At 37.1% G+C, this 27,850-nt stretch overlaps 1 protein-coding gene across 2 annotated transcripts; it reads left to right on the forward strand.

Annotated features, from left to right (window-relative positions):
• The first annotated feature begins 476 nt into the window (after window positions 1-476).
• LOC120634521 lies at window positions 477-27,802 on the forward strand. Of its 2 annotated transcripts, none has more exons than XM_039905198.1 (6): window positions 477-686; window positions 1,349-1,484; window positions 5,243-5,376; window positions 25,351-25,547; window positions 25,814-25,959; window positions 26,483-26,609. In XM_039905198.1, the coding sequence occupies exons 1-6, from the start codon at window positions 642-644 to the stop codon at window positions 26,554-26,556; spliced, it is 732 nt and encodes a 243-aa protein (XP_039761132.1). In that variant the 5' UTR covers window positions 477-641; the 3' UTR covers window positions 26,557-26,609. The 2 variants fall into 2 exon arrangements, with proteins under 2 accessions (XP_039761132.1, XP_039761131.1); XM_039905197.1 differs by lacking the exon at window positions 26,483-26,609 and adding an exon at window positions 26,995-27,802 and having other exon boundaries at window positions 590-686.
• The last annotated feature ends 48 nt before the right edge of the window (window positions 27,803-27,850 follow it).

The following is a 27,850-nucleotide window of genomic DNA, read 5'->3' on the forward strand; positions in this document are numbered from 1 at the left end:
AATGTGGTATTGCTATTGTTATAAAGAACTTTATTTATTTGCACTTAAAGATTATAATTAAGTGTGACTAGGCCGTCTCATGGATTTTTGACACAAACTCCAAAAATTAAAAAGAAATCTTTACATTTTAAACTATGAGTCTCTCGTAAATAAACCCTTAAAAGTACTCACAAGCGTGACTCTGCATTATCTGTTTATTATCAGTTTTAACATTTTTATAGACTTGTGACGCCATCACAGTCATGTGACCTTAAACCGGAAGTTTTGGTGCCATTTTTTTATTTAAATTCATATATAGAATTTCCTTTTAAATACTGAATTTTGACGAATTTAACATATTGCTAGCTTTAAAATTCAACATATTGTTAGCTTTCATTCGACGATGAAAATAGTTAAATACCCTATTATCGAACGAACGATACCTACATGTTGGCTCGATGTGTAACTAATTGCGTATAACGCTTGTTGCAGGAGGGGTGTGGTCGCTGCGGAACCTGTCCATTTCCGTGCCGCGCGCCGTGTTGTCGGGCGAGGGCCAGTCGGCGGTGCTCCGCTGCTCCTATGACCTGGAGGGCGCAGCTCTGTACTCCATCCGCTGGTACAAGGCTGAGACGGAGTTCTACCGGTACGTGCCGCGGGAGATGCCGCCCACCATGGTGTTCCCACTGCCTGGAGCCTCGGTCGACGTAAGTGCACTCTATACCCTTTTTGCATTCCGCATGCAAAAAATCGGGATCTTTACGTTTAACGTGTCTGTGTTTGCGTTTTGTATCTGTGGCATCGTAGCTTCCAAACGGCTGAATCGATTTAACTTTTGTTCGAAAGGTTTTTTTTTATTCGGAAGGTGAATTATTCGGTAGTGTTCTTAGGAGTTTTTGGGGAAGTTCAGTCCAAGATGGCCGCCACCACACACACACAATATGGTATCAAATGAAAGGGAATACTAAACACTAGGATATTCAAATCGGATTATGGGCCTGACTAGTATAATAATGTACATTATAATGAAAGGGAATGAGTATGTGTCATAAATATAAATTTATAATTTATGTTTCTTTATGTATGTTTCTTCAAGATTTGTGTTCGATGTCCACTGCGTCCAACAAAACACTGCGGGCTCTGTCGTGGGGTCCGCGAGCGAGACATACGTGTGGCGGACATGTCTTTATGCATTCAACATTCACTGTAGCAAAATAATAAATATCCTTTATTACCAGCAAGCAGATTAATTTAAACATCATCATAAATACAGTTCACTTCGTACCACACAACATCTTGGTCCTTCGAGCCGGATCAAAACACTTATCATTATTATTATACTGATGAAGTTAATACTGTATTTTACCAGCTAGCACAGTCGGACTACCAGCAAGTGCGAATAGTGAACCTAAACCGGCGCCTCAGTGGGGACTACCAGTGCGAGGTGTCAGCTGACGCCCCCCTCTTTCACACTGACATCCGCTCCGCGCCGCTCACTGTTGTCGGTAAGAATTTTAGACATGTTTCACAATCACTTGGAGATGCCCCTAACTAATTTCAAATTCCTATTATAGTAAAAACGATTACGTGAACGATAAAAAAGCTTCTAAAAATATTTTCTAATGACAATGAGAGATGGTGATAAAAAAAACTCTGAACTGAGTTCGAACTCCCGCAGGTACTTCTAGCATTATTAAGTGCATTGTAAGCAATCAAATATCGTGTCCTTTAACTGTGAACGAAAACATAGTGAAGAAACCTGCATGCCTGAGCTATCCACAACGTTCTCAAAGGTGTGTAGATTCAACCAATCCGCACTTCAGTCAGCATTGTGGATTACGACCACGCTGACAAAGTATATATTTTTCTATGTATTTTTCTATCTGCTGAGTTTCTTGCCGGCTCTTCTCGGTGGAATCTGCCTTCCGAACCGGTAGTAGAGTCACTACAAACAGACTGACTTCATTTTTCAAAAGTACTTATAAACTAAGCCTACTAGAAATAAATGAATTATGAAATTAAATTTGAATTTGAATCGGTCCTGCATTCGATCCTCGATTTGGTCTGAAGATAGTTAAGTACTAAATTTAATAAACTATGCATTCTCTGTATAAAATAAATACTCGTTAAAGTCTAATATTTATTCTGTGACTGTTATATATCTCATATTATATCTTGATACTTGAGAGTTGAGGATATTGTGTAGCGAGTGCGCACGACTTGGAGGACCCTTGATTCTTGTTAATTGCAATGTGGACTTGTGCCTGAGTCTCATAAAAATATTTAATTTATGCCGCTATTCTGCGACTTTGGAAACTATAAAAGTGCTTTATAATAACAAGAAAATAACCGCATTCATTAAATGAGTGTGCCTGACAATCCTTACTTATATTTTAAATGCGAAGATTTATTTTACTTTATACTTCAAAAACATATTATAATCATACATTTTCAGTCTCCAAGCAGCTCACAATAGTTATAATTTCACATTATTACTGTTTCTATTGACATTTGGTTGGTCAATGTCTGTCGGTTCAGTTGGTAGAATAATAAAATGTTGTTAAAGTCGGTGGGAACGTTGCTAACTAGCAATTAGGGACTCCTCTCTCACTCAAGAAAATTAAACTTTGAATTTTTCTTTCAACTTCCCCAACAATTGTGGAATCACTAGCGACTTGACTTGACTGGCTTTCTGAAAAATGCGGTTGAATTTTTCTTGAATATCATCCAAAAAATAAACATATTTTGTGAGGAAATTCACCTTTACTATAAAGCGGACTTATATTTTCAGAGATTCGTAAAAGGCTTTGTGGGTGTTTCGTTTTCATGAAACTTCCTGAATTTTCAAACGCCTGGTGACCTACTAAATGTATTATGATTTTGGCTTTTATACAGCCACGCTGTCAGTCAAAGCGATGCAGCTCAACAAAACTCTGAAACTGAATGACTAACAATGGAAAAAGCCGGTAGATCTAAAAGAATGACTCTATGTACTGGAGTGTGGGTGTCTTATATTACATAACATGATACAGAAAGTAATATTACATAACTTTAAAGAATGTAGAACAATGATTGTTAAATTGTAAAATTATGTTGGAAAAGAGAAACAGCTGAGTTTCTTACCAGCTTCTTCTCGGTAGAATCTGCCTTCCGAACCGGTGAGAATCACAACAAACAGACATACTTGACGTTTCCAAAGTGCTGATATTAGGCCTACTTGTCCTACTTGAAATAAATGAATTTTGCACAACTTAGTGGTCGGGAACACTTTCGAGTATAGATGGACTCTGCTGTCACAAATTGTCGGTACGCTCCTTGGAGGAACGAGTCACAGGAAGCCACTGGACGCTACCCACTTGAAACATGAGCTGGGAGTCCTACTAAAGACGTACGTCCAGTGGTGGAATTACATCGCTTGTTAATATGGCGGTTCTAAAGAGGATCATTGCAGAATATAACTTGATGAAACGGGGCTGCCGGGGAGGGGGAAAAGCGGCACAAAAAGTGAAATTTAGAACTCCCTTTAAAAGCCAGCATTGATATGATGAAGAGAAAAAGTAGAGTTCGATACATATAAATACAGCTGATTATCTTTGGTTTTTTGTGTCTTTCTTGGACCAACGGTGGTACATGCCCAAGGTTTCCATTCAAACATACTCCAGTAAGCAATGTAGCGAGAATAATAGCCAAGGTTACATCAGCCGCTTGTATAAAATGCAATGTAGTGGAAGACAATACATGACGGCTACACGTGTCCGGAATGAGCCTAAAAGATTACAGCTTTTTGTAAAAGTGTTTCAAACGTGTGTGCTATATACAGGTATGTTTAATAGCATTCTTACCTCTCCGGCATCCAAGGAGGTGGGACTTCTGAATAAACTTATTTTTATAGGAGACGATCCACTGCATTTAAAATGATGGTCACAGAGTCACTTTTTTTATTCCACTTTTTGAACTGACACTTCATTAGTATCGTTGTGATTTCAAACTTGATGAAACGAAAAAATAAGTTCATAGAGACATAAATGTATAGGACAGAGTGAGATAGAAAACCTTTTTTTTTAACTTTTCTAGTTACCACGGAAACTAAATAATAAACCTTACATTTATTCTAATAGTTCTGATACTCTACATACACCTCAGTCCATCGTAGGCTACTTTTCAGAAGTTTGTTTAAAGAATGTTTTGATTTCGACTTAGTCTTAAATTTATGATGAAAATAAAATTCAGGCACTAGGGGTTGTGATGTTTTGAGCTGACCTCATCATGGTTAGATGGTATGCGACGGACTGATCTCCAATTCAAATTTGCTTGTTTGCTTTGAACTTCTGCCTGATATTTTTAAATTTCTTTGTAGTCTGATTGCTTAAATTGATTTCATTTTTATTTGTAATTTAAAAATCGCAAATCAAAAACATTTAAGCCACTCGCTTTCATTTCGCTAAGAAACTTATTTGAAGAAAGCAAGATTTCTGAGAATGCTTTATAAATTATTCAACAGCAGTAATTCCCGTTTGGCTTTGCGATGAAACAACTTGACTATTAAAATAAAATGGTTTTTAATTACTCCTAAAGATTAGCAAGCGTTTTATGTTCCTTGTAAACGAATTAAAACATTATTGACTCTAATAGGGGGAAAAGGGGGAACAAAATTATTTGATATTCTTTTTTATTGCCATGGGACTAGTATTTTTTATTCTTAGTAATTATAGGTACAATTTTCGTTAACCCATTCTGTAGTAAGCGGTGTCTAAGCGAGTGGTCAGAGCTGCGGTCGCACCGAAACGCACGTATAACATTTTGGAGGTTGGTGCGTTTTTCATTTAAGGAATTTAATTAGATGATTCTGCAGAAGAGTGTGTATATAGATTTTTATAATAGTTATGATAAATACAGTGTCATACGACAAAGTTTTTGTGTGTGTACATATTGTAACGTACGAGTACCTACGTAAAAAGTGTTGTTGACCTACTTGGCGCAACGGTGAGAGCTGAGAATTTAAGTAGGAGGTCCCGGGTTCGATTCCCGGCAGGGGCAATTTAGGAATGTATAATTTCTGAATTTTCTGTGGTCTGGTCTGGTGGGAGGCATCATTAATTCAAGACGACCTAGTTAATAAACACTTTTGAAACATCAAGTCAGTCTGTTTGTAGTGAGAGATAAGAGCGAAGTGACCTGCTTCAAAGCTGTCTTTTCGTTAAGAAATTCAGTAATCGCATATCAATATAGAGTTCCAGAAACTCTAACCTGCTAATTGTTCCAGATCCGCCGTTTCGAGCACCACGTCTGTCTGTCTCCCAGCGAAGCTACGCCAGGGGGGATGCCATCAGAGCCAACTGCTCCGTGGATGAGGCCTACCCCGCACCCAACATCACGTGGATCCTGGACAACCATAAGGTAAAAAGAACTTCATATTGTTACGCTGCAATGATTTCTAATGTTATTACTCAGTGGACAGGCTTATTGAAGGGAAACAAAAGCAAAATACACGTTTTAAAGCTGTTACATATTTAAAAAGGTTTAAGGTAACAGTGTTTTGCCATACATGGCATGCAAAATTTAAGCATCCTGCAAATAATGCAACAAATGTCATTTTGTTGTAAAAAATCTAAAACAGTATAAAAATTCTTATTTTAACCACTTTTTGAGTTCAGATCAAAATACAGTTGTCCACAACCCTCCCCTGCGGTTCTCGTACTAATCGAGGCGTAAATATGAAAATCTGGATAGCAGCTTAATTTTTGTGCCTTTTGGAGTAGAGACTTTGGGACCGTGGGGTCCGGAGGCAAGAGCTCTTTTCAAAGAATTATCGAAAAGGGTTATCGAGTCTACCGGTGATAGAGCGGGCATTTACCTTGGCCAACGAATTAGTTTGGCCATCCAAAGGGGCAATGCTGCCAGCATCTTAGGAACTGTGCCTCGCTGTGGTGGTTTTGAGGACGTTTTAGATTTTATTTAGTTTTAAATAGTTTATTTTAGGTTATATTTATAAAAAATAAAATAATAAAAATTTAAATAATAAAAATTTTATTTTTATTAAATAAATTAATTACTTAAAATTCAACACGACTCAATTTAATTCGGTATTAATATGTCAGTAAAATTTTATGTCAAATAGTAAAATCATTCATTCATTACTTCAAAATATTCATTAGTAAAATGTCATTTAATAAAGACATTTTACTAAATTTAATAAATTGAATAAAGTCTATTAAAATTAAAAATCACTTACAGAGTAAAAACACCATCGAAACACAAATATGCTGATACTGTCTTTGGATCAAAATGGCTGGGAAAGCCTAAACAAATACATCTACTCTAAAATGCGTTCTCATGTTTCTGTCATAACATTACATGATAAAGTCATTCAAAAAGTTTTCGAGTACTGTCTGCTTAGTCCTCAAACATAATTACTATAAAAATTAATATACATTAATATCAGAGAAATATGAAAAAAAAACTATCTCTAGACAATAGAGATGACATGGATTTATTGATGTTGATTGATTGGCATGGCAGGTTATAAATTAATAAATTAAAATTCTGTTAATGTTCATTTTGCTTTGAACTTAATGTGCCACAGTAAGCAAGGGCACACATAACGAATCTACATTTAGTTTTACTATGTAAAGCTAGTAATTTATCAATGCATCTTATAATATTTTGATGCTTTTCACATTTAAACTGTCTCCTATCAAAAGAACAATACTTTTATTTACATCTAAATTGTCACTATTCAAACCATTAATAAGATATTCTAAACTAGCCCTCAGTGAACATCTATTCGTCACTAAGTGATCAAGGACAGTATTTGTATTTAGTTTAGTAATCCACTCTAATATAAAAAGTAAAAAAAAAAATCTGAACATTAATTTACTCCTCGCTATTTCACCCATTTCGGGGTCGATTTCCGTTAAAAAAAATAGCATACGTCACGCTCTGATTCATGAACTTTGTGCAAATCCTCAAACTTGTTGCTGCGTGAAAGAAGGATAAAGAAAAGAAAAACTCTCGCATCCAAAATAATACTAGGAGTCCAGAATGTAATGTTATTTAATTCAAAATTCTTCCATCTGCTAATACGCGAACATTTAATAATTTCTCTAAACCAACTCCTTTTCATAAAACCGATTCATTCCCCGAGCGCGCTCGTGAACATATAAATAGATTTCGTTCGCGCACACTAATGTACTAACTAAATAGATTCTTTCCTTGGCTCAGTCATGTCTGGGAAGATACTAAATTTTGTGAACGCAGCTTCTTTCTATTATGTTAAAGCATTTTTTGGTTTATGTAACGTTGCAATTTTAGGACTAGTCTAGTTCTAGTCTAGACTAGATGTACTGCTACCATGATTACATTGTGCTAATCAGCAGGTTGTGCATTTTAAGCAATTAAAATATCATTTGCTTCAACGGTGAAGGAAAACATCGTGAGGAAACCTGCATGTCTGAAAGTTCTACGTAATGTTCTCAATGGTGTGTGGAGTCCACCAATCTGCAGTGGGCCAGCGTGGTGGCCTTAGCCCCTCCTCATTGTGGGAGTAGAGCCGTGCTCTGTAGTGGGCCGGTAATGGGTTGATATGATTAATCAATCTGAATGGCGTGGTTGCTTTTGTACAGGCACATAAGGCAATAAAAGAAGGAAAAAAGGAAGCAGTGGTATCCCAGCGGGTAGAACTTCGACGTCTCCTACGCGAGGCCGAGTTCAAATCCCAGCGGTTACCATCAACTTAAAATAATCTATACTTATAATAAAACTGTAACTGGAAGATTTCTGTCCATTTATAATCGATATTGAGTCCAAAACAGATTATTATTTAATTTTTGTCTGTCTGTCTGTCTGTCAGATAACAGCGAGTAGCAAGGCTTATGGGACAGCGATTGAATGAATGCGTACCATCTTACTTATATTATAAATGCGTAATTTTTACTGTATAAAGGCGGACGAAGAACGCGGGTTACAGCTAGTACTGGAAGTTTTTAGTGGGAAAATAGATATATATTTTAAATAGATTAATGTTCATCGTGAACTATCCGATTTTTATATCACTACAAGTAATTTCGAGGTGGAAACGAGCGAACCTATTAGGGGTATAGCAGCATTATAATAAACCGATACCCCTGATCGGTTACTACGTGATATCGTACTGGAACGCTAGCACGCAGGGTTGTAACGAGCCTCAGCTGAAGATCCAGACCAACCCAGAGAATATTCTAAAATTTAAAATTCCCAAATGGCCGCTGCAGGGAATCGAACCAGGGTCCTCCCACTCAAAATCACAGTGCTTACCGCTGCGCCAGAGAGATCGTCATATGCATAATCATAATCATTTATTTGCAAAAAAACATGTCAAATTATAGATTTTACAAAAAGTTATACATAACAATGTTTAGCCCATTTAAAGGCATGTAAATCTTAACTTAAAAATAATTAATAACATTCAGAATTTGATTAATTGCAATGCATTTTTTTGACACTCGTAAACATATAACACCTAAATTCTAAAGCCGAACGCATTTACACCGTCTCACATGCGTCGTCGTGGGAAAAGATGTAGGTGGCAGGTGAAATCCCTTGAGCTGCCAATATCAAAGTCAGACTGCGAAGTTACGCGCTGCCATGTCTTAGATTTCATTATAAAGATCTTACAAAACGTTGCAATAAACTTACTTTACTTTGTAGAGACGGTCGCGAAACACAATAATTTATTACTTCCTACAGGATCATGTATCCGTAATACCTATGAATTGTGGTACCTATGTCTGATCGGAGGCTTCGGCTGTGGCTAGTTACCACCCTAAGGACTACAGAGGTTTAAAGGTAAGCCCGCTACCATATTAGACTACAGCATCACTTACAATCGGAAGAGATTGCAATTAAGGGCTAACTAGCTGTTGAATAAAAAAATTCTATCTTTTTTTCTAAGAGTAATTGATGGACCAGGCTTACCTTGTATGCAAGGTACACGTCCAGCAAAGCTGCCCCGAGTCCATAAACCTGTAATGACATTGGTAACCACACCTATCAGATCGGAACACAGAATTGGAAAATGGGTGGTAGTAAATGCGGGGACGCCGCATGAGCTATGCCACAAAATGCTCAACTACTAAACTTGGAGTGGAATAAAATAACAACTGTCAATTTCAGTTCTGACACTGGCAACGCGCGAGCCTAATATATCTCACTGGCTTATTTTTTATTTTTATTAACGATAGGCCAGCGTTTGACGACAATCATGCCCGTTAGAAAGCAATGATGAGGTCTAGGTTGGAGCACGCTTGCCTAGAAAAAGCCTATTCACTCTAGCCTTGAAGGTACTCAAATTATACGTGGCAGGAAACACAGTTGCCGGGAGGGCTTTCTGTAGGTACCACTCTTTATTGCTTAAAGCGAAGCGGTGATTAGTGGGCGGTACCTCGGTTGAAGTCCACTCAGCACTGGCCAGAATGGTGGACTACGGCCTAAACTTTTCTCACTGAGAGGAGACCTATGCTATAAGTGAGCCGATTCGTCGGTTCATGATGATGATAATTGCCTTAATACAGGGTGCTGTGTTTCCATCTAATTTATTGACGCCATTTAGAAAAAAATTAAAGAAGCGTCTCAGTTTATTGCTCATAATCCAAAACACAGATCTGTAGCGGTCTCCACATTACAGAACTAGATTGCGCTACAAAAATCCTGCATTGCGCTAGCGAAGTGTTCACTAAGAATGCCTATATATACAACTTCCAAAAATGAATGTTTGGACCTCGGTCCCCGAGCACGATCACCCGCTCGGAGGAAATCTTCTTATTGTTACGGTCGAGCGTATCACCATAGCTCCCGTACAGTGTCTCAATTGTAGTCTAAATTCTTTATTGCCGTGTAGGAAAATTCACTTCAAACTGTTTTACGGAGTGAGTAAGACGTTTCGCTTCAAAAATAGAAAACAGTTCTAGTAATAAAAAGGAATGCAGCATGTTCCAACAGGTTCATTGTGTGTATGCAGCGCACTTCCCCCGGGAACGCGGCGGGGGAGCCGCTCGGGCAATGACGCTAGCCGAGGAAGCTGCAAATAGTTTGAACGATGCAGCACTCCGGAGACCTAGCTCAGAGGCAGCTGAGAGGAATTTACTGTAGGAGAGTAAAACTTTAACATCTGTCTCTTTAACGGAAGTGTAGTTAAACAAAAAACAATTAAATTGGAACATCTACACACAGACACACAGACACACAGACATATAGTTGTAGCCGAGCTTTTTGTGACCGAGCTGGTCTGGGAGAGTACTACCGCCATGCTCTATGGTCTGCAGAGCGATGTAATTACAGGTACATGAGACTTATCAGATGTTCAAAATACCTCAGTGCCAGAAGCCGAAAGTCTTCGAACAGTGCGTGATGGCAGGGATGACTTATTGCTCCAAAACTTGGTCGCTAACTATGGGTCTCATTAGCAGGCTCAGAGTCACACAGCGGACGATGGAGAGAGCTATGTTTGGAGTACTACGTAATCAAATCAGGATCCGCAGAAGAACCAGAGTTACGGATATAGCACAATGATTCATCATTCGTTTAAAGCAAATTGCATACAATTCTACAGTAAACTACCCATTGACATCTTGGAGATGTCTCTTAAAAAGTTCAAAGTTTTTATTAAACGTAAGCTTATAAAAAAGTCCTATTATAGTCTAAAGGAATAGAAATAGTATAAAGGACTAGAAAAAACTTGCTCTTCTAATAATTTTAAATTACATTGTGACATTGTGATAAAAAAAAATAACCCGGCTAAGTTTGTTGTGGGTTTCTTCTTGGACCAGGACGCGTTTGGAACCCTCGTGGCTTTAGTTTTAAGTTTACGAATGTGGTTATCGCCATCATCTCACTACCGTGTAGTTCTTATGTACGCATCAAAAGTGCCACCTATGGGCCTACTTGAATAAAGATATTTTTGACTTTGACTTTTCACTATAAAAGACTAACTATATAAACGGTAATAGCCCACTGGGAACGACTTCAACTTCACTTTCGGACGGTCGAGTTCGAATCCCAGCACGCACCTCTATTTCTAAGTTATGTGTGTTTTAACCAATGAAATATCACTTCAAAAGTGAGGGAAAACATCGTGAGGAAACGTTGTTGTCAAGGGTATGTAGAGTCCACCAATCCACTTCAACCCCCTTCTCATTGTGGGAGGTAACCCGTGTCTTGTAGTGGGCCGGTAATGGGTGGAGATGATGATGATGATGATAAAACGCTAAAATGTCCAGCAGTGAAAATAAATCGGTTGTGGTATCGCTGATGATGATCACATAATTTACGCGCTAGAAACAACATTTTTCTGCAACAACAACGACATATTTTGATCGCAATACGAATGTTTTCAGTATGTATTACAACATAAAGAATTAAAAGTGAAACTGGATCGCGCCCGCAGAACACGGCGCAGCGCGCCCCGCGGGAAATCTCGAATTGTCTTCCAGACCGCAGCTGGTTTTGAATATTGGAAAAATGTAATACAGAACTATTCCTTGTTATCTTTACTTCCATACTAATATTGTAAAGCTGCGGAAGTTGTGTGTTTGCCTACGTACGGATGCTTTTGTTTCTAAGGAACTGGCGTTTCTACCTTCGCTTCCAGCAACACTATTTAAGTATTGTTTATGCTCTAGTTTTAGGAATATAATCCTTACAGCAGTTGTCCGCGTTCTTTGTCCTCGTTTATAACGGTCGTTACCAAATCTCGTGGGAACCGATCGTTGCCCTGGAATAAAAAGTAGCATATGTTACTCTCCGTCCTTTCAACTAACTATATGCAAAAATCAAGTTGATTTGGCGCTCAGTTGGGGCGCGGATGAAGGACAAACGAACAAACGCATTTGGACATTTATAATATTAGTAGGGATTTAAAGAGTCAGGATTTGTCACTTACTTTGGATTTGTCGGCCGATTGGCGCAGAGGGCATCGTCCCTGCTTTCTGATTTCAAGGAAGTAGGTTTGATTCCCACAACTGGACGGTATTCATAAAAATATTCATCAGTCATCTTAGTACCCATAACACAAGCTACACTTACTTTGGGACTAGATGGGTATGTGTGTCGTAGTATATTTATTGAATTGTATTATCGTAGTATATTTATTTATTTATTTATAGTGTTTGCTTCAACCATGCGTAGTAGGTACCTTTACTTTCAAACGGGCTTTAGGCATAGGAATTTTTAGAGTATTTCTATATACCAGAGGAATTAAATGCCAAAGCACATTTTATTTTTTATATTCTTAAATGTAATTAAGTATATACAAATACAATGAACTTAAAGGCACCATTCCAAGTAAGAAAATTTGTGCAGTATTCGGCATTCATGTTTATTATTTCTTTATTAATTTCAATTAGATTCTGTATTTTATTGTTTTTGTTTTCCCTGGGTAATTGGATGAATCAAAATATAGCGCAAACTATGAAAACACAATAAGCTTTTAAAAAAGTATAATTCGTTCTAGATTTTACGCCGCCTGTTTAGTTTATTAGCACAGACTAACTCATTGGCCAACTCAAGTATCAATTCAGTTCCTAACAAGCCGATATTCCTTCGGGAAATTCACAATTGTCCTCCAAATGCTTCCGGAGTTGAATTGTGTAAAAATTTAAAGCACGTCTGGATACTGCAGTATTTAAAGTGTAAATTATATACAAGACGGCGCGTGGAGCTGACTACAAGGGACTTCAAGAGACTACTAGAATAATTCTTTGGAAGTGCTATGCGACACTTGGCATTTCGTTACATTTCAACTAAGTTTTATTAAGTTGTTCTGTAATTCTCCATCGTGTTAGCATACTATGTTATATTTACATACACATTTACAAATATCATGCTTTTTGAAACTGAAATATGTTATGTTAACATATAGGCAAATGAGTGGAATGAGTGAACTATTTAAGTAGTTTACTCATTTGCTGGCATAGGCGTGAAAACGACATCTGTTAACTTATTACTAATACTACACGGGTTCTAAATATGCCCTGGTCTTAGATGAAGCTCACAAAAACTCACCCATGTGTTTACCTCCGTCTCAAATTTCTACTTAAAACGCACAAGCAATAATACACACCTGAGTCTTTTTATAGTTTATAAAAAAAAACTTAAAAGTTAAAGTGTAATCGGATTCATGGCGTCCGTTTAGTACTAATTGAGAGAGATCCCCATGTTGCCATCTAGTACCAATCCATCCATAAAGCGAGAGCCAAATCATCGCACCCAAGCTGCGACTTTAGATGCGTTAAAGTTTCCGTCTTGCGTCCGACCAATCACAAGACAGCTTGTATGCACGCCATTTTTGATTGGTTGCTTGCTGGAAGTGATCTTGAATGCCGTTTAGGACATAGTTATGACGCCGAGATTTGGTCTTGAATTAACTTAGAACACCCGTCTCATTGTGCCGGTATTAAATGGTGCACACTCCTCAAGTCAGTCTCCTTGAAGTAACTACTTTAGCAATGCCATTAGGAAAAGAAGCGACATTGGCGACAAATGACGTCGTAATTTAAATAACAAAATGGCCGTACAGATGAAATACTATCAAATAAAAGACGTACGTGATCGCAGTACAAAGGACCTGTTATATTTTGCGACGCCATCTTGTTCTTGGGAAAATTTTTAACGTACTTATTTTTTGAGACGTAAGTAATTTTAGATTCACTTCGTAGGATTTTGTTAGCTTTTGGAGATAGAATAATAAAAGTGTAATAAACTACTTCACTAGTCGAAGATTTAGCATACACGATCATGGAATTGGTTCTATTCAGATTTGGGTCAAAAATTGTTTGTGTGTCACATTAGGTGTAAGAATGCTTTATTATTTACAATAGCAAAAAAAACTGATGATAACAGACGTGATTACTACCGACGACCACTGTTTCGCGGCACGTCACAAGAAAACTTATCTGCGCACACCAAGTTTTAGTAGTAGAACGCTTTTTGTGAAAGACCTTGCCCAGGGAAGTAGCACCATGCACCAGTCTAGTCATGGTTGTTACTTTGACTAGGAGCGCATGAAGGTTATCATCTATACCTTATGTAAGGGGACCTAGCCAGGGACCCAATTTTTCCTTTTGTTGGTTTTTTTATAGTTGACGCTTTTCGACATACTAAAGGTGGGACAGATACTTGGGTTAACAATTATTGCAATAAGAAAAGAAGAAATGGGGTGATCACAAAGTTTTTTCTGCGACAAGAGGTGCAGTCAGACAACAGAGATCGCGATAACTTGGAATCCTCTGCATTACACAGTCCATGGATATAGGAAACTTCCATCAAAGTCAAAAGTCAAAGTCAAAAATATCTTTATTCAAGTAGGCCCACAGGTGGCACTTTTGATGCGTACATAAGAATTACACGGTAGTGAGATGATGGCGATAATCACATTCGTAAACTTAAAACTAAAGCTACGAGGGTTCCAAACGCGTCCCGGTCTAAGAAGAAGCCCACAACAAACTTAGCCGGGTGTTTTTTTTTTTTTTTTTGTTATCGCCATCTCACAATGTCATTTTAAATTATAAGAAGAGCAACCTGGTTAGAGCAATAATTTACACCCAAGCTTTTTTATCGTTGACGTAGTCCTTTATACTATAATAGGACTTTTCTATAAGCTTACGTTTAATACAAACTTTGTACTTTTTAAGAGACATCTCCAAGATGTCAATTGGTAGTTTATTGTAAAATTGTATGCAATTTCCTTTAAACGAATTATGAATTTTATGTAACCTAGTATATTGCACTGTAAGTTTATTCTTACTTCTAATGTTTAAATTATTGCAGTCAAATTTTTTCTTAAATTTAGAAATGTTTTTATGGACGTACATTAAATTTTCAAATATGTACTGACTATACACTGTCATTATTTTAAAATCTTTAAATTTATCTCTCAATGACTCTCTCGGACCCATTTTGTAGATAGAACGAACAGCCCTCTTCTGCAGCACGAAAATAGTGCTAATATCAGCAGCATTACCCCAAAGTAAAATTCCATATGACATAATGCTGTGAAAGTAACCAAAATATACCAGTCTAGCAGTTTCTACGTCGGTCATATGGCGTATCTTCTTTACCGCATAGGCAGCAGAACTAAGCCTGTTCGATAAATTATTTACATGAGGGCCCCATTGAAGTTTAGAATCTAACGTTATTCCTAGAAAAACTGTCGTATCCTCCAGTTTCAGTTCCTCATTATTAAGTAGTACAGTGGTTTTCACGTGTTTAACATTAGGTAAAGTGAATTTTATACACTTGGTTTTTTTTCCGTTAAGAACCAAATTATTAGCTTCAAACCACTGTACCACTTTAGCGAGAGAGTTGTTTACGTCGTCAAAAGCTAGTTCACGTCAATTTATTTTAAAAGTCAGTGATGTATCATCGGCAAACAGAACTATCCCGTGTTTATCCTTGGCAAGGTAAGGAAGGTCATTAATGTAAATAAGGAACAGAAATGGTCCTAATATAGACCCCTGTGGGACACCTATTTTCATAACTGATCCATTAGACCGTTTTCCATTCACGTCGACTTTCTGAATTCTATCGCGTAGATAGTTACTCATTAAGTCTAGAGCTACACCCTGAATTCCATAGTGGTGTAGTTTCCTAACTAACGTTTCGTGTTGAACACAATCAAACGCCTTAGATAAGTCACAGAACACACCAAGTGCATCACGTGACTCCTCCCAGGCTTCAAATATGTTTTGTATTAGCTCAACACCTGCGTCGATTGTTGAGCGACCCCGTGTGAAACCAAATTGCTTAATATGAAGTAAATTATACTTATGAAAATGGTAAAGTAATTGATTTAAAATGAGTTTTTCAAAGATTTTACTGAAAGTGGGTAGTACGGATACTGGTCTAAAGTTAGTGGGGTCAGAAGTATTACCCGATTTAAACAATGGAACTATTTTACTAAGTTTCATTAAGTCAGGAAACACACCACAATCTATACAATTATTAAATATTAAGGCTAAGTCGGGTGCAACAATATCAATTAATGATTTGACAACGTTTACGGAAATGCCCCACAGATCATTTGTTTTTTTATTAATTAATAATTTAAAGGCTTTAATAACGTCAGAGCCACTAACATGCGTGAATTTAAAAGAATGGTTACACTCAGGCACATTTTCCTTTAATAGAGAGAGAGCCATATCTGGTGAAGAGTTTAATGATTCTGTTGTGGAGACGGGAATGTTGGTAAAGAAGGTTTCAAAAGCAGTAGCCACCTCGAAATCTGTTGTTAAGGCTTTATTATCTACATTAAGTTTAAAGTTAATATTTCGTGGTGTTACTCTTCCCGTCTCCTCATTAATTATGTTCCAAGTAGTTTTGATTGCATTGCTGCTATTTTTAATTTTATTTTTGATGTATCGCGTCTTTTCTAAGTGGCAAGCGCGTTTAAAATTCTTGGAAAACAATTTAACATAATCCCCAAACTTATCACCAGTGTTAAATTGACGTTCAGCATACAATTCGTACAGCTTTTGCCTATTTTTATGAAGTTCAACTGTCGCCCACTCACTAAAATTTAATGTATCAGTAATCACAACCGACTTACTAGTAAATATAGAATGAAATAGTCTATTAAAGGTATTGAAAAAGGAGCTGTACATTGGACATCACACATTTGGAGTCGCCCCTGAGGGTAGGAATGGGAGGTCATTTACTAGGCTATATCTCATTTTCTCTATGCGGTTGGATGTTACAGGAACAAATGTTATTTTACGTTTAGAAACATTTTTCTTCACATTTTCAAATTGAATAATTTGACCACAATGATCAGAGTCTAATTTACTAATAATATTTTTGCTTATAGGAATTATATTTGTAAAGATGTTATCCAAACAGGTGGCGCTAGTAGCAGTTATTCTTGTGGGCTCCATGAACATATTTGATAGATTGTAAGTTTTAAATAAATTCAATAACTTGATACTTAAAGAGTTATTTTCTAAAATGTTTACATTAAAATCTCCGCATATTATTAACTTTTTATTACACTTTGATATTTTAAATAACACTTCATCCATTACCTTTTCAAAAAGTTCAAAGTTTGACAAGGGTGGCCTATAAACAGTAACAATTATAAATTGCTCTAGTTCAACCGAGGCTAGCTCTATTGTCCGTTCAACATCTCTTTGGTGCTATATCGACCCTAAGGTGCAAGTCAATTTGAGATTGTCATTAAGTTGACCGCATCTGTGTCCGGTCATATCGAAGGAGTACTGATTTCAAACTAAAGGTGCAAGTAGAACTCAAAAGCAATGAATAAATTATTCTGATTCTTGATATTATGTTTGGAATCAACCCAATTTTCACACGCCTCTACCTTTATAGAAGTGATATGCTACTACTTTACCAATACTACCTACCATTTTACCAATACTGCATAATTTAAACTTTGTGTTAAAACACATATTATATTACAGCGAGGACATTACGCCATTCATAAGTGATGAATTTCTTAGTAACAAGGTTTCTTAGATATCTTGCATAATGCGACTCTCAAATTGTAAAATATTGATGTCAGGAAAGAGCAACTGCTAAGTTTCTTGCCGGATTTGTCTCTGTAGAATCTGTGCTCGAAATCAGCGGCAGAGTAACTACAAACAATCAGACAAATTCAAATTTCATTTATTTCAAGTAGGCCTAGTTATAGTCTGTTTGTATTAACTCTTCCACCGGTTCGGAAGGCAGATTCTACTGCAAAGAACTGGCTAGAAACTCAGCAGATTGCTCTTTTTCAGCATCATTTTACAGCTTATAATCATTTGAATTTAACTACCTATACTGGAACATTAAAATTCATGAATTAGAATGAGAGCCGAGGAAAATAAAACAACATCGGAGTTTGAATTTTCTTTCGCAGAAGTTGCCCGAAGATTTCCCCCAATTACAGCAAATAAAAACTAGAACCGAACACGCTTTGGATGATAATTCCCGGTTTACATAGCTCTACTCGCCGAAACCAGTAACTTGGCTTCAGTACCTACTTGATTTCTGAACGTCACCATTTGTAATATAATAAATACGAAACTGTGTCTCACTGTGTGTTATTTCTTTAAAATTCTTAAAATAGACAAAGAGTGTCATCCTTGAGTAAGAAATACCGACCTTTTCCTGAAAACAAATCATTTCCACGGGATTTAAAAATAATAATCACACTATTATATTATAATATCTAAAATGTGACAGTTTGGATAGATATTTCTGTACTTAATTACGTCAGAACGCCAAAATGGATAAAAGTCTGCACTGAGATCTATTATTTCCTGAAATACCACAAAGGCGAATACGGAAAAAAATTTTGTTTCTTGTGGGATAGATTTGTTTTGTCCTTTTTACGGAGCAACTGGACTGGCATGAACTGACATGGTTTTTATTGCATATTGGTTGTTGAGGAGTCAGGAGAATAACATATGCATACAGTCATGGGCAGCAACTGGTGTGCCATATAGTAAAAATGTTCAGAAGAAGAAGGCAAGGTCAAGAAGAAGGTAATTCTAAGTTTGACCGCTGTGTCAGGCTTGCCACATTACATTAAGAAGACCACAGGGGATATAATTTACGTGTCCACCTGCTAAAGCACGGGAACATGGATTAGGAGAAGTTTACACCCAGTTTATTATTACACATATATAATTTGGATATTATTTCCGCTTGTGCGCCAGTGCTCTGAGAGTTGATAAAGTTGTGGGAGGAGATATTTTTATCCTATCCCCGGGGATATAATTGTCTCGTGCCCATGCTAGCCCTGCAGCACCTAATTAATTATAATGAATTTTTAAATGCTGCTCGACACATGTGAATCGGCCATAAAAACTAGTACCAAACGCTTTGAATGATAAAGGCCCGATAAACTTTTTCCATAAACGGTTCCTTTAGACTTGGTAGTTAAAAATTCCGAAGTAGTCCCGTCTCTTGAATTATACAAAAACACCGACGTATTTAAAATTCATGAACAATCGGAAGTCCGAGCAATCGCTCTCCATGAATCCGTGGGCATTACCATACTGGCCTGAAGTTATTGTCGCGGGCAAGATTAATACAAAAGATTTATTCATACGACTTTAGACAACTGTTATTACTTAAATGATTTTCTTTAAACATCTACTCATGCACGCTATTTTTTTCTTGTTATAATTGACGGACAAAGCCGGTGGTCTACCTGATGGTAAGTGGAATACCATCGCCTATAAACAGAGCAACACTTCACAGGCCATGCTCGGAGCAATTCCTGCAACGCTCTGTGTCCACCAATGAGGCGTAGGTGTTAAGCCTCATGTACCTGAAATTACACCGGCAACCACAATGCAAATTATCTGACCATGTCAAATGATTTTTGTAGAGAGTTCCAAAATCCACGATCCTGGGTCGCTGATTTTTCGTATCATATCGTATCGTCTGTCGAGTTTGTAGGGGGTGAACGATTCCAACACCTTGGGGGCAATCTACACGATTCGTTGATTTCCGTATCTCTAGTTGTGATACGGATCTCCTCATTTCTAATTTTATTACGTAAAAGATACTCCCAGCGTAGCCTTTTCTGGGCGACTTCGAGGCTTCTATAATAAGCAACCACTTTTCAGAGCCATCACTGGCAACTCGTAGTAGTAGAGTTTTTTGTGACAAAGCTCACCCGGGGAAGTATAGTACTTCCCGTGCTTATTTCTGCCGCTAAGCAGCATTGTTGCATTGCTGTGTTCCGGTCTGTAGGGCGTGGTTGCCGGTAAAATTACAGACACATGAGATTAAACACCTTCACCTCAAATTGGTGCACACAGGGCGGCATGTTGCAGGACTTGCTTCTTGCATGCCCTGTGAAGTGCTGTCCTGTTTATAGACGATGGGCAACTTACCATCACGTGAATGGTAAGGGGAAAACCATGGCCATCTATTCCGTAAGTCAATTATTACTACAAAAAAACCTAAGTTCCTATAAATGGGGTAAAATAGACGGGAAATTCTTCGTGATATAATAACCTAAACTGAAAGTTCTTCTGCGATATTGCGTCTCGATGTACACATCCTATTTGATCCTCAAGCCTAATAACATTTCACAGTTGGGCAACTGTTTTGATTGAAGAAAGGGATGTTTTATCCACTGTGGGCTCTAGCGAGCGGCAGTATCCATTACCTCAGAATATCATTTGAGATAAACTGTGTCGTATTTTCTCATAATATTTCCCCTGGGAGTATACCATTCCTACTGGTATTACTTATGCAATAGCCTCAACTACGCAGATACTGTGCATAAATGGATTATTGTGTTTTTGTGATTCTGCGTTTTACTTAATATTATGTTTATTAATCAATTAAAATATCACTTGCTTCAACGGTTAAGGAAAACATCGTGAGGAAACCTGTGTACCTGAGAGTTCTCCATAATGTTCTCAAAGGTTTGTGAAGTCTAATAATCCGCACTGGGCCAGCGTGGCGGCCTACGGCCTTAACCCCTTCTCATTGTAAAAGGAAACTCGTTCCCTCTAGTGGGCCGGTAATGGGTTTATATAATGGTGATGATGTTTATGGAATTTTATTAATATATACGAGCTGTGTAAATCTCTAAAAATAACTGTTTTGTTTAGGTGTACTCCTTAAATTTTGTAAACTTAATAACTTAAATTAATGACCAATCGGAAACTACTAACTATTTTACTGCTATATAAATACCCTTGATGATAAAACTATTTATTTAAATACGATTGCCATGTAAATCACTTTTGTGTCAACCGGCGATTTAATAGAATTTTAGAACGCCAAAGCCGCTATTGCGATTTAACTATGATATAGTTAAATATACTCCCTCCAGGACTTTTTTAGCACTTTAATCATTTAATACTATTTTTGTATTTTCAATAGTTTTCTAAGCGCACGCCAAGTAATAAATTTCATCTAATTTGGGTTAAATTGCAATTTTCTTAAGGAACTTCAATTTTCTATAAAGCTTATAAATTAAAGCTTATGTTACTTCATCTTAGTTTACCTAGGAATGGTTAAAATTGATCCAGTACTTTCAAACAACGAGCAAAATAATGTTTCCTCTTTATAATTTATATATAGAAATGCGTTCGGCTTAGCATCGCGAAAGTATAGGTTTTTAAAAATCATGCGACAATTGTCAATTTTCCCAAAAGAAAAAAAATCATATTACCGTTTCTAGGAAGCAAGCTATTTTTATTGAAAGCCAGATGCAAAATGTCATCAACGAAAATTAACTGAACACTCATATTCCATAACTGAACGCACGTAGAAACTTTAGTTCGTTATATAAATATTTAAAAGTAATTTGTGTGTGGTATTTCATGAACGTTGACGTAAAATATTAAACATTAATTACAAATACCTAAATAAGGTCAAAATTCTTTGATTTAAATCTTCGTGAGTTGCCGACCTTACAAGAGTCGGTACTACAATAAATACTTTTTACGGAATCGAAAATCATAAATAATACACAAAATACTTAACCATAATAAGAATTATAAATGCCAATATTGCGTTCACTTACTCATTGTCCCGAGGTCTATTTCCAGATGATCTACTTCCTTAATTGACTCTGTGAGTGTCACAGACTCACCTTTGATCGAAAGCGTCGACTATAGCTAATTTTCACGTTTCTAATCAAAGCAATACTACCTTGAGTGTTTCTTAGTATTACAAATCTAAGGATCTGTTCTTGAACGGAAACTCAAAAGGAGGGATGTTAGATATGTGTGTCATCACATTGAGAACCGAATGTATTGTAATCTAATTTCTGAACATAATTAAATAGTGTAGTGTATAAAAAGCACCCTATGAAAGGAGCGCAGTGCAGCGGCGGTGTCAATTCAATCGATTGCGGTCATTTCCATGTAGCAGAAATAAATATTGGAATAGTTTAATTTTTTAGCTGTTACTAATTTCGAAATGCAGAAAAGATATGTATCTTTTTATAACTATAGCGAATTTCAATTATTTTAAATTTGGCTTAGAGTTACAGTGTACAGCTTAGATGTTCACCCATAAAAAAGGCAGTGATAGTTTACAACATAAGCTACAAAATTAAATAAAAGAAGAAGATAGGAGATAGAGATCTAAAAGATAAGATAAGAACCGTATTTACATTAGTCCATACCGTAGAAAGAAAATGACATTTACAGTTAAACACAAACAGACTAAATGGTCGGACATGTTAAAAAATAATACAAGAACAAGGAATATTATTTCAAAGTTGGCCACTTTTTTTTTACTTCGCGATCGCTTACTCGTGTTTACATTACACTTTGTTGTTCGGATCGAGTCCACTCGTTAGCAGCGGAAAGGTTGTATTTTCGTTCTCCAATTTGGCCCAAATAAACAGACTGATTTTTTCCTCGTCCGGAACTATTGTATCAACTTCAACAGATGAGATTATCAATATTTTGCCCGAACCCGCTTTTATTGAAACACTTGAAACGTATCTTCAGTCTTCCTTTTAGTTTCATTTCGTTTTAGGTTTTTGCTTTTATTTGAAAAGAATTTCTTAACAGGTTCAGGTTAAAGAATTTTTTTTTTCTATTAAAGAATAATTTTACATATTCACTAACAGAGAAATCATATTGAACTTATATTATTTGAGTAGCAATCATAATTAACTTATCATTAGGTAATAGGTATAAATATAAATTTTTAAAAATCTACCCTCAGAATCTTCGATGTTGCGAAAAACGAAGTCGTTGTCATAGTGTAACTTAAAATGGTATTATTACAACTGAGATAGAATGCGATTTTTAGGTCGCGTTTAAAAATTGTAAACGACTTTTTCATTTCCGTTGGTAATTTGTTGTAATACTTGACATTTTATTGCCCGAGGCTTTTTACAATAAGGAGGGATTTTGTTGCATCGAACCACTTATTAGCTGGGCCCTATCAAGTAATTTTCTACTCGTAGTTTCCTGAATATGTACTCGGTCCAGGAAAGTGCACCTCTATCAAATCAGAACCAATGATCGAAGAGAACACGTCAGCGCATCCAAATGCAAAACCTTCACTTCCTACTAAACTATTTGTGAAATTTGTATTTAGGTTGATCGCGTCTGAAAATTCAGTTCAATATTATAAAGTAAGAATACAAGCCATAGCAAGAGATAGAATCCGTTGAATTCAATCGATTCACACTTTTAATTCGTTCAAAATAATCCCTTGCAGATCGCTTTTCTCGAACAACATTGTTTCAGACTTGACCAGTTTTTACGCTTCATGATCGTTTACATTCCGCTTTGTTCCCGGATCGAGTCCACTCGTTAACGTGAAAGGTTTTATGTTTTTCTTCAATTTGCTCCGGATAAACAGACTGGGGTTTTTTACCCCTTGTATCAACTCTAGGTTTTAACAATGTCGATGGTTAAATTTAAAGCTGTTTGCATATTCGCACACACTCATAAACTTCTACAAAATGCTTTTCCCGAAGCCGGGATGGTTGTTTATGGTTGAAGATTTCTCCCGACACTTCACCGAGTAGGATAGTGACGAGCATAAATTGCTAACTTACTATATATCGAAATCAAACTAGGGTTTGGCTTATTATTGTATAGTTTCAGAGACCATCCTTGGTCTTCATCATCAGTTTGACGTAACCTAATTGGTAATTTTCGAAAGAAAATGCTTAAGCTACACTAAAAATACTGAAATTGCTATAGGTGGTAGGTGTTTTTCCAGGATTCCTCCAATAGATCAAGTACCGAAAAAAAAATATACAAAAAAACATACAATCGAATTGAGAACCTTCTCCTTTTTTATGTCGGTTAAGACAACTTTATTATCAAAGATATTTTTGATAAATAAAGAAAGACACCAGATGATCAGGTGAACCAAGTTTAATCTCATGTTATGTCTTATTCTCATGATAAATATGCATCATAATTGCCATTCTATGGACCTCCTTAAATTAAGATATTTTTGACTTTGATTTTTCTATTGAAAGTAATCTGAATTGCAATATGCACAACAACAAAAGATGTTTTCATGCATTCCGTAATTTCTTTTTGGTAAAAAAAAAATATTTAGTAACTCGTTTTCTGTCGCCTGTTCACTTCGTTGGAGGCCAACACCAACGCTGCGTTTACAGACGGGGGATCGACATTCCAGAAACTTGAAACCACAACTTCCAATGGTTTTTCCAGCTAAAATATTATCATCCTATATTTTTGTTAGTTAGTGTGCGGCTAGCTTTAAGCTCTCTTTAATCTTTTATTGGGTTCCTGCAAAAATATATATTATTACCTTCGTAGGTACACTGATGTTGACAACATTTTCTATAGACATAGCCTGTATCTCGAAGATATACATAGCATGAACGAAGACTATGGACCAAAACAGACGTGGTTGAAGTCGCGGTTAAAAGCTAGTAGAATTATAATCAATGTAGATTACAAACGGAAACTGTTTTCTTTTTCCAACGTTGGCGTATGTACCTGCTAATAAACGAAAGGGGCTTATAGCATTATGTTTGTTTTATTCTTTGTAATAATTTCTCGAATGAAGTCTGTTTTACCAAGGTTCGGATTATCTTTGTAATTTTTTCTTATTGCCTTTGCTCACGGCTTCATGCGCATTAGTACTTTATCTATAAATCAAACAATAATTTCAACCTTTTAATCAATTTTAACCTATGCTTTGATTTCCTAAAGATGAAAGTATGCTTTACGCGGACTCCAGAAATCATGCTCTCTATCTTTGTTCCAAATTTGATTAAAATCAGGACCTTACAAATACAAAGTCGTTTTAAAATATATTTTAATGAATATGTCTATAATTATAATAAAGGTTACCTTTTGTTTATATTCCACTAAAAGTTAGCGTACAATTTGACCATTTGGCAAGCTATTATGCAGTCCAAGATGGTATGGTATGGTCCATTCATAATAAACAGTAATTAATTTTATGAATGAGTGATTTAGATTGACTATTAGTTTTTGAAGCACAAGTTCACAAAACTCTTATATCTGGTACGGGAGCTGTGGTAGTGTGCTGGACCGTAATAAAGGAAGATATGTCTCTTGTCAGTTTAGTAGGTACGCGTCTCGTAGCGTAGTTACTATGCGCGTATCGGTATTTTATCTTCAATAGGACTATCATAAGTAAACACTAAGAATGTTTTTTTAATTCGTTTGTAAGGAAAAATAAATATGCTTCTTTTGATTTAATATTTTTACAGCGAGATTCCTTTTGAAATCTACTTTGCGTACCTTAATAATTTTTCATAACTCTGTTACACGTTGTACAGTCCTGATCTGTGAAAACTTTGATAGCGCGTTGCAGGATCTTGTGGCGCCATCTAGTTAGGTAATTTGGTATCTGCCATGCCAGTAAGTCGTCTGAAACCTTTCCACCCCACAGATAGCAGAGACGATATCGTGGCGGACGTCGGACCAAGACTTCAAGGAGCGCGGAGCCTTCAGCCAGATGGAGCTTACGATCCTCGAGGCGGAGCATTACAAAGTGGGCCTGACGTACACCAGCGCCAGTCTGAACAGGGTCTATCAGGATCACTACATCTACGACCGGGAGATGGAGGACGATCGCGATGTTGTTAGGTAAGAACTTTGGCATAGTATTATTTTCCTAACCTTGAAGATCTAGCATTTACTGTCGAACATGTTCAACAACGGATGACAAGGTTTTTTTAGCGGTGTTAACCTCCGTGCCTCGGGGAGCACGCAAAGCCGTCGTCGGTCTCAATTATTATTACTTACTTGTGGTAAAAGTCGTTGAATTGGAGCAGCTGGTTCTGCCATGTGGTAATGCTAGACCAGATTCTGTCATTGCTGACAGATTACTTCAATATTTTTTGTTTCTCCAGATATACGATGGTGCCGCCTCCGACTGGGCAGTTCGCCCTGGGCTGTGTGGCCACCATCTTCGACATCTACGCGCGCAAGAGTGAGCCAATCTACATCCGAGAGGAAGCTCCGCATCCAGCTTCCGTTACAGGAGAAGACTCGTCAGGTAAGCCAATGTCCTGGCATTATACAATCACTCGCTTTGCAAGCGATTTCCAACGTTGTCCATACAAGTAAGCCGTTGACTGCAATGTCAACTGGCGTCAAATAATGATGCAGTTGAAGAGGTTGATTTGGTTAATCTATTAGGGGTAGGGCAGTCATCATAACAACCCATTACAGGGCACGGGTCTCCTCCCATAATAAGAAGGGATTATGACGGTAGTCAACCACTGGACTCTACACACATTTGAGAACTCTCAAGTAAACAGGTTTTCTATCGATGTTTTCCTTCGCCGCTGAAGCAAGTTATATTTTAATTCCTTGAACCGCACATAACTTGCCAGTCATATTACATCCATTATACAATAGAGGATTGCGCTGATTCCAGCTTAGTTGGTGGCTCAGTGCAGGTGTAGGCTTCACACGTCTTCGAGAATATTATGAAGCTCTCAAGCATGCAGGATTCTTCGCGAAGCTTTCTTCAAAACAAGTGATATTAAATAGCTTTAAATGTACATTACGAAAAGTTACAGTTGCGTGCCGCGGATCAAACTCAGTCTCATTCAGTGTAACATCACGTTGGGGTTTCAAGGGAAGCTGAAGCCTTAACTACTATTCCACTATCACCGCTTTACCGCAAACTGCTAAAACCTATCGTCTTTTTGTTCCTCGGACTGGGCCGTTTGCTGCACGTAAGCGTTTCACTTGTTGTACGTCAAACTTCCCCGTTGTTGTTGCTTACAACTCAAACCAGCCTAACTCGTCCTAGAAGCCAAGTAGACTTCCCAGATTGCCAAGGACTTCCGTTAAAGTGGCTGGGGATCCAAGGTAGACCTCGCGTTGTTCTGCCACGCCCGTGCACTCTAGCATCACGTGCATTGTTTCCTCCAACTCCATGCATGTGCACAGAGGGCATTCGGTGACACCGATGATGTAAATGTCTGTTTATGGGGCTGTGCTTAATATAAGGCCCTCCACCTTCCCGTGTGCTCTAACCTTTGTGTATTTAATAGATACTTTAACAACACTTCTGTTCCAGGTACAACCGCAAACTACAGCGTCCTCCTCACAAGCCTCGCTTGCGTCACTCTCGCCTCGTTATGATTACAACGTCGCAGCATCCCGTAAGATCTTAAGGAAACTGAATGTTGTGATAGACATTAAGGACCTTTTTGTCTGAGCCACATTTATTTGTTCGTGTACAAAACATTTATGTTATCAAATGGTATCTATTCTTTATCATCACACGTTGTATATTATTTAATGCAATATCTTTTTTAAACTAAGTTTAATAATTATTGACATATAGATAAGAGAAAAATGTCCTAAAAAGGGCCACCTTGTGTCCATCGAACTGTGACGTGGGTGTTAAGCCTTATGAATGTGCTTGTAATTTGACCGGCTTCTATTCTCTTCAGTCTGAAACACATCAATGCTGAAATTCCACGGGCGAGTTTTGATAAACATCTGCTACTTCTAAATAAGTGCTTATATTATGTGCGTCTCTTACCATTTACCATTTTTTTTTAGTTTCATTCTAGCATGCTCCAAATAGAAGTTTACACAAGCCACTTAGGCACTGTTAATAATGATTTAATATTTTTACTTTGGACATACTTATTTTCATCATTGTAGAGTAAACATTTATCTACTACACTCTAAAAGTCTTTCGTGGTTTGTCACCAATAATCTTCCAGATTGCCAATATAGTTAATGTCGCCTATGTTTAACTTGCGAGAAGCTTGACAATGTATTTGGCAAATATTTGTGGTTCTTACATATTGGTCTTGCTAAAGTAATAATAAATAGTTGATACGTACAATCGGCAGCCAAAGTTTATACGTAAAGATGCAATTTGATTTTTTTATTGTCATGTAAATAAATGACGATAGTGT

The sequence above is a fragment of the Pararge aegeria genome, chromosome 24 (genome assembly GCF_905163445.1).
Source record: "Pararge aegeria chromosome 24, ilParAegt1.1, whole genome shotgun sequence".
NCBI classification, from domain to species: Eukaryota; Metazoa; Arthropoda; class Insecta; order Lepidoptera; family Nymphalidae; genus Pararge; species Pararge aegeria.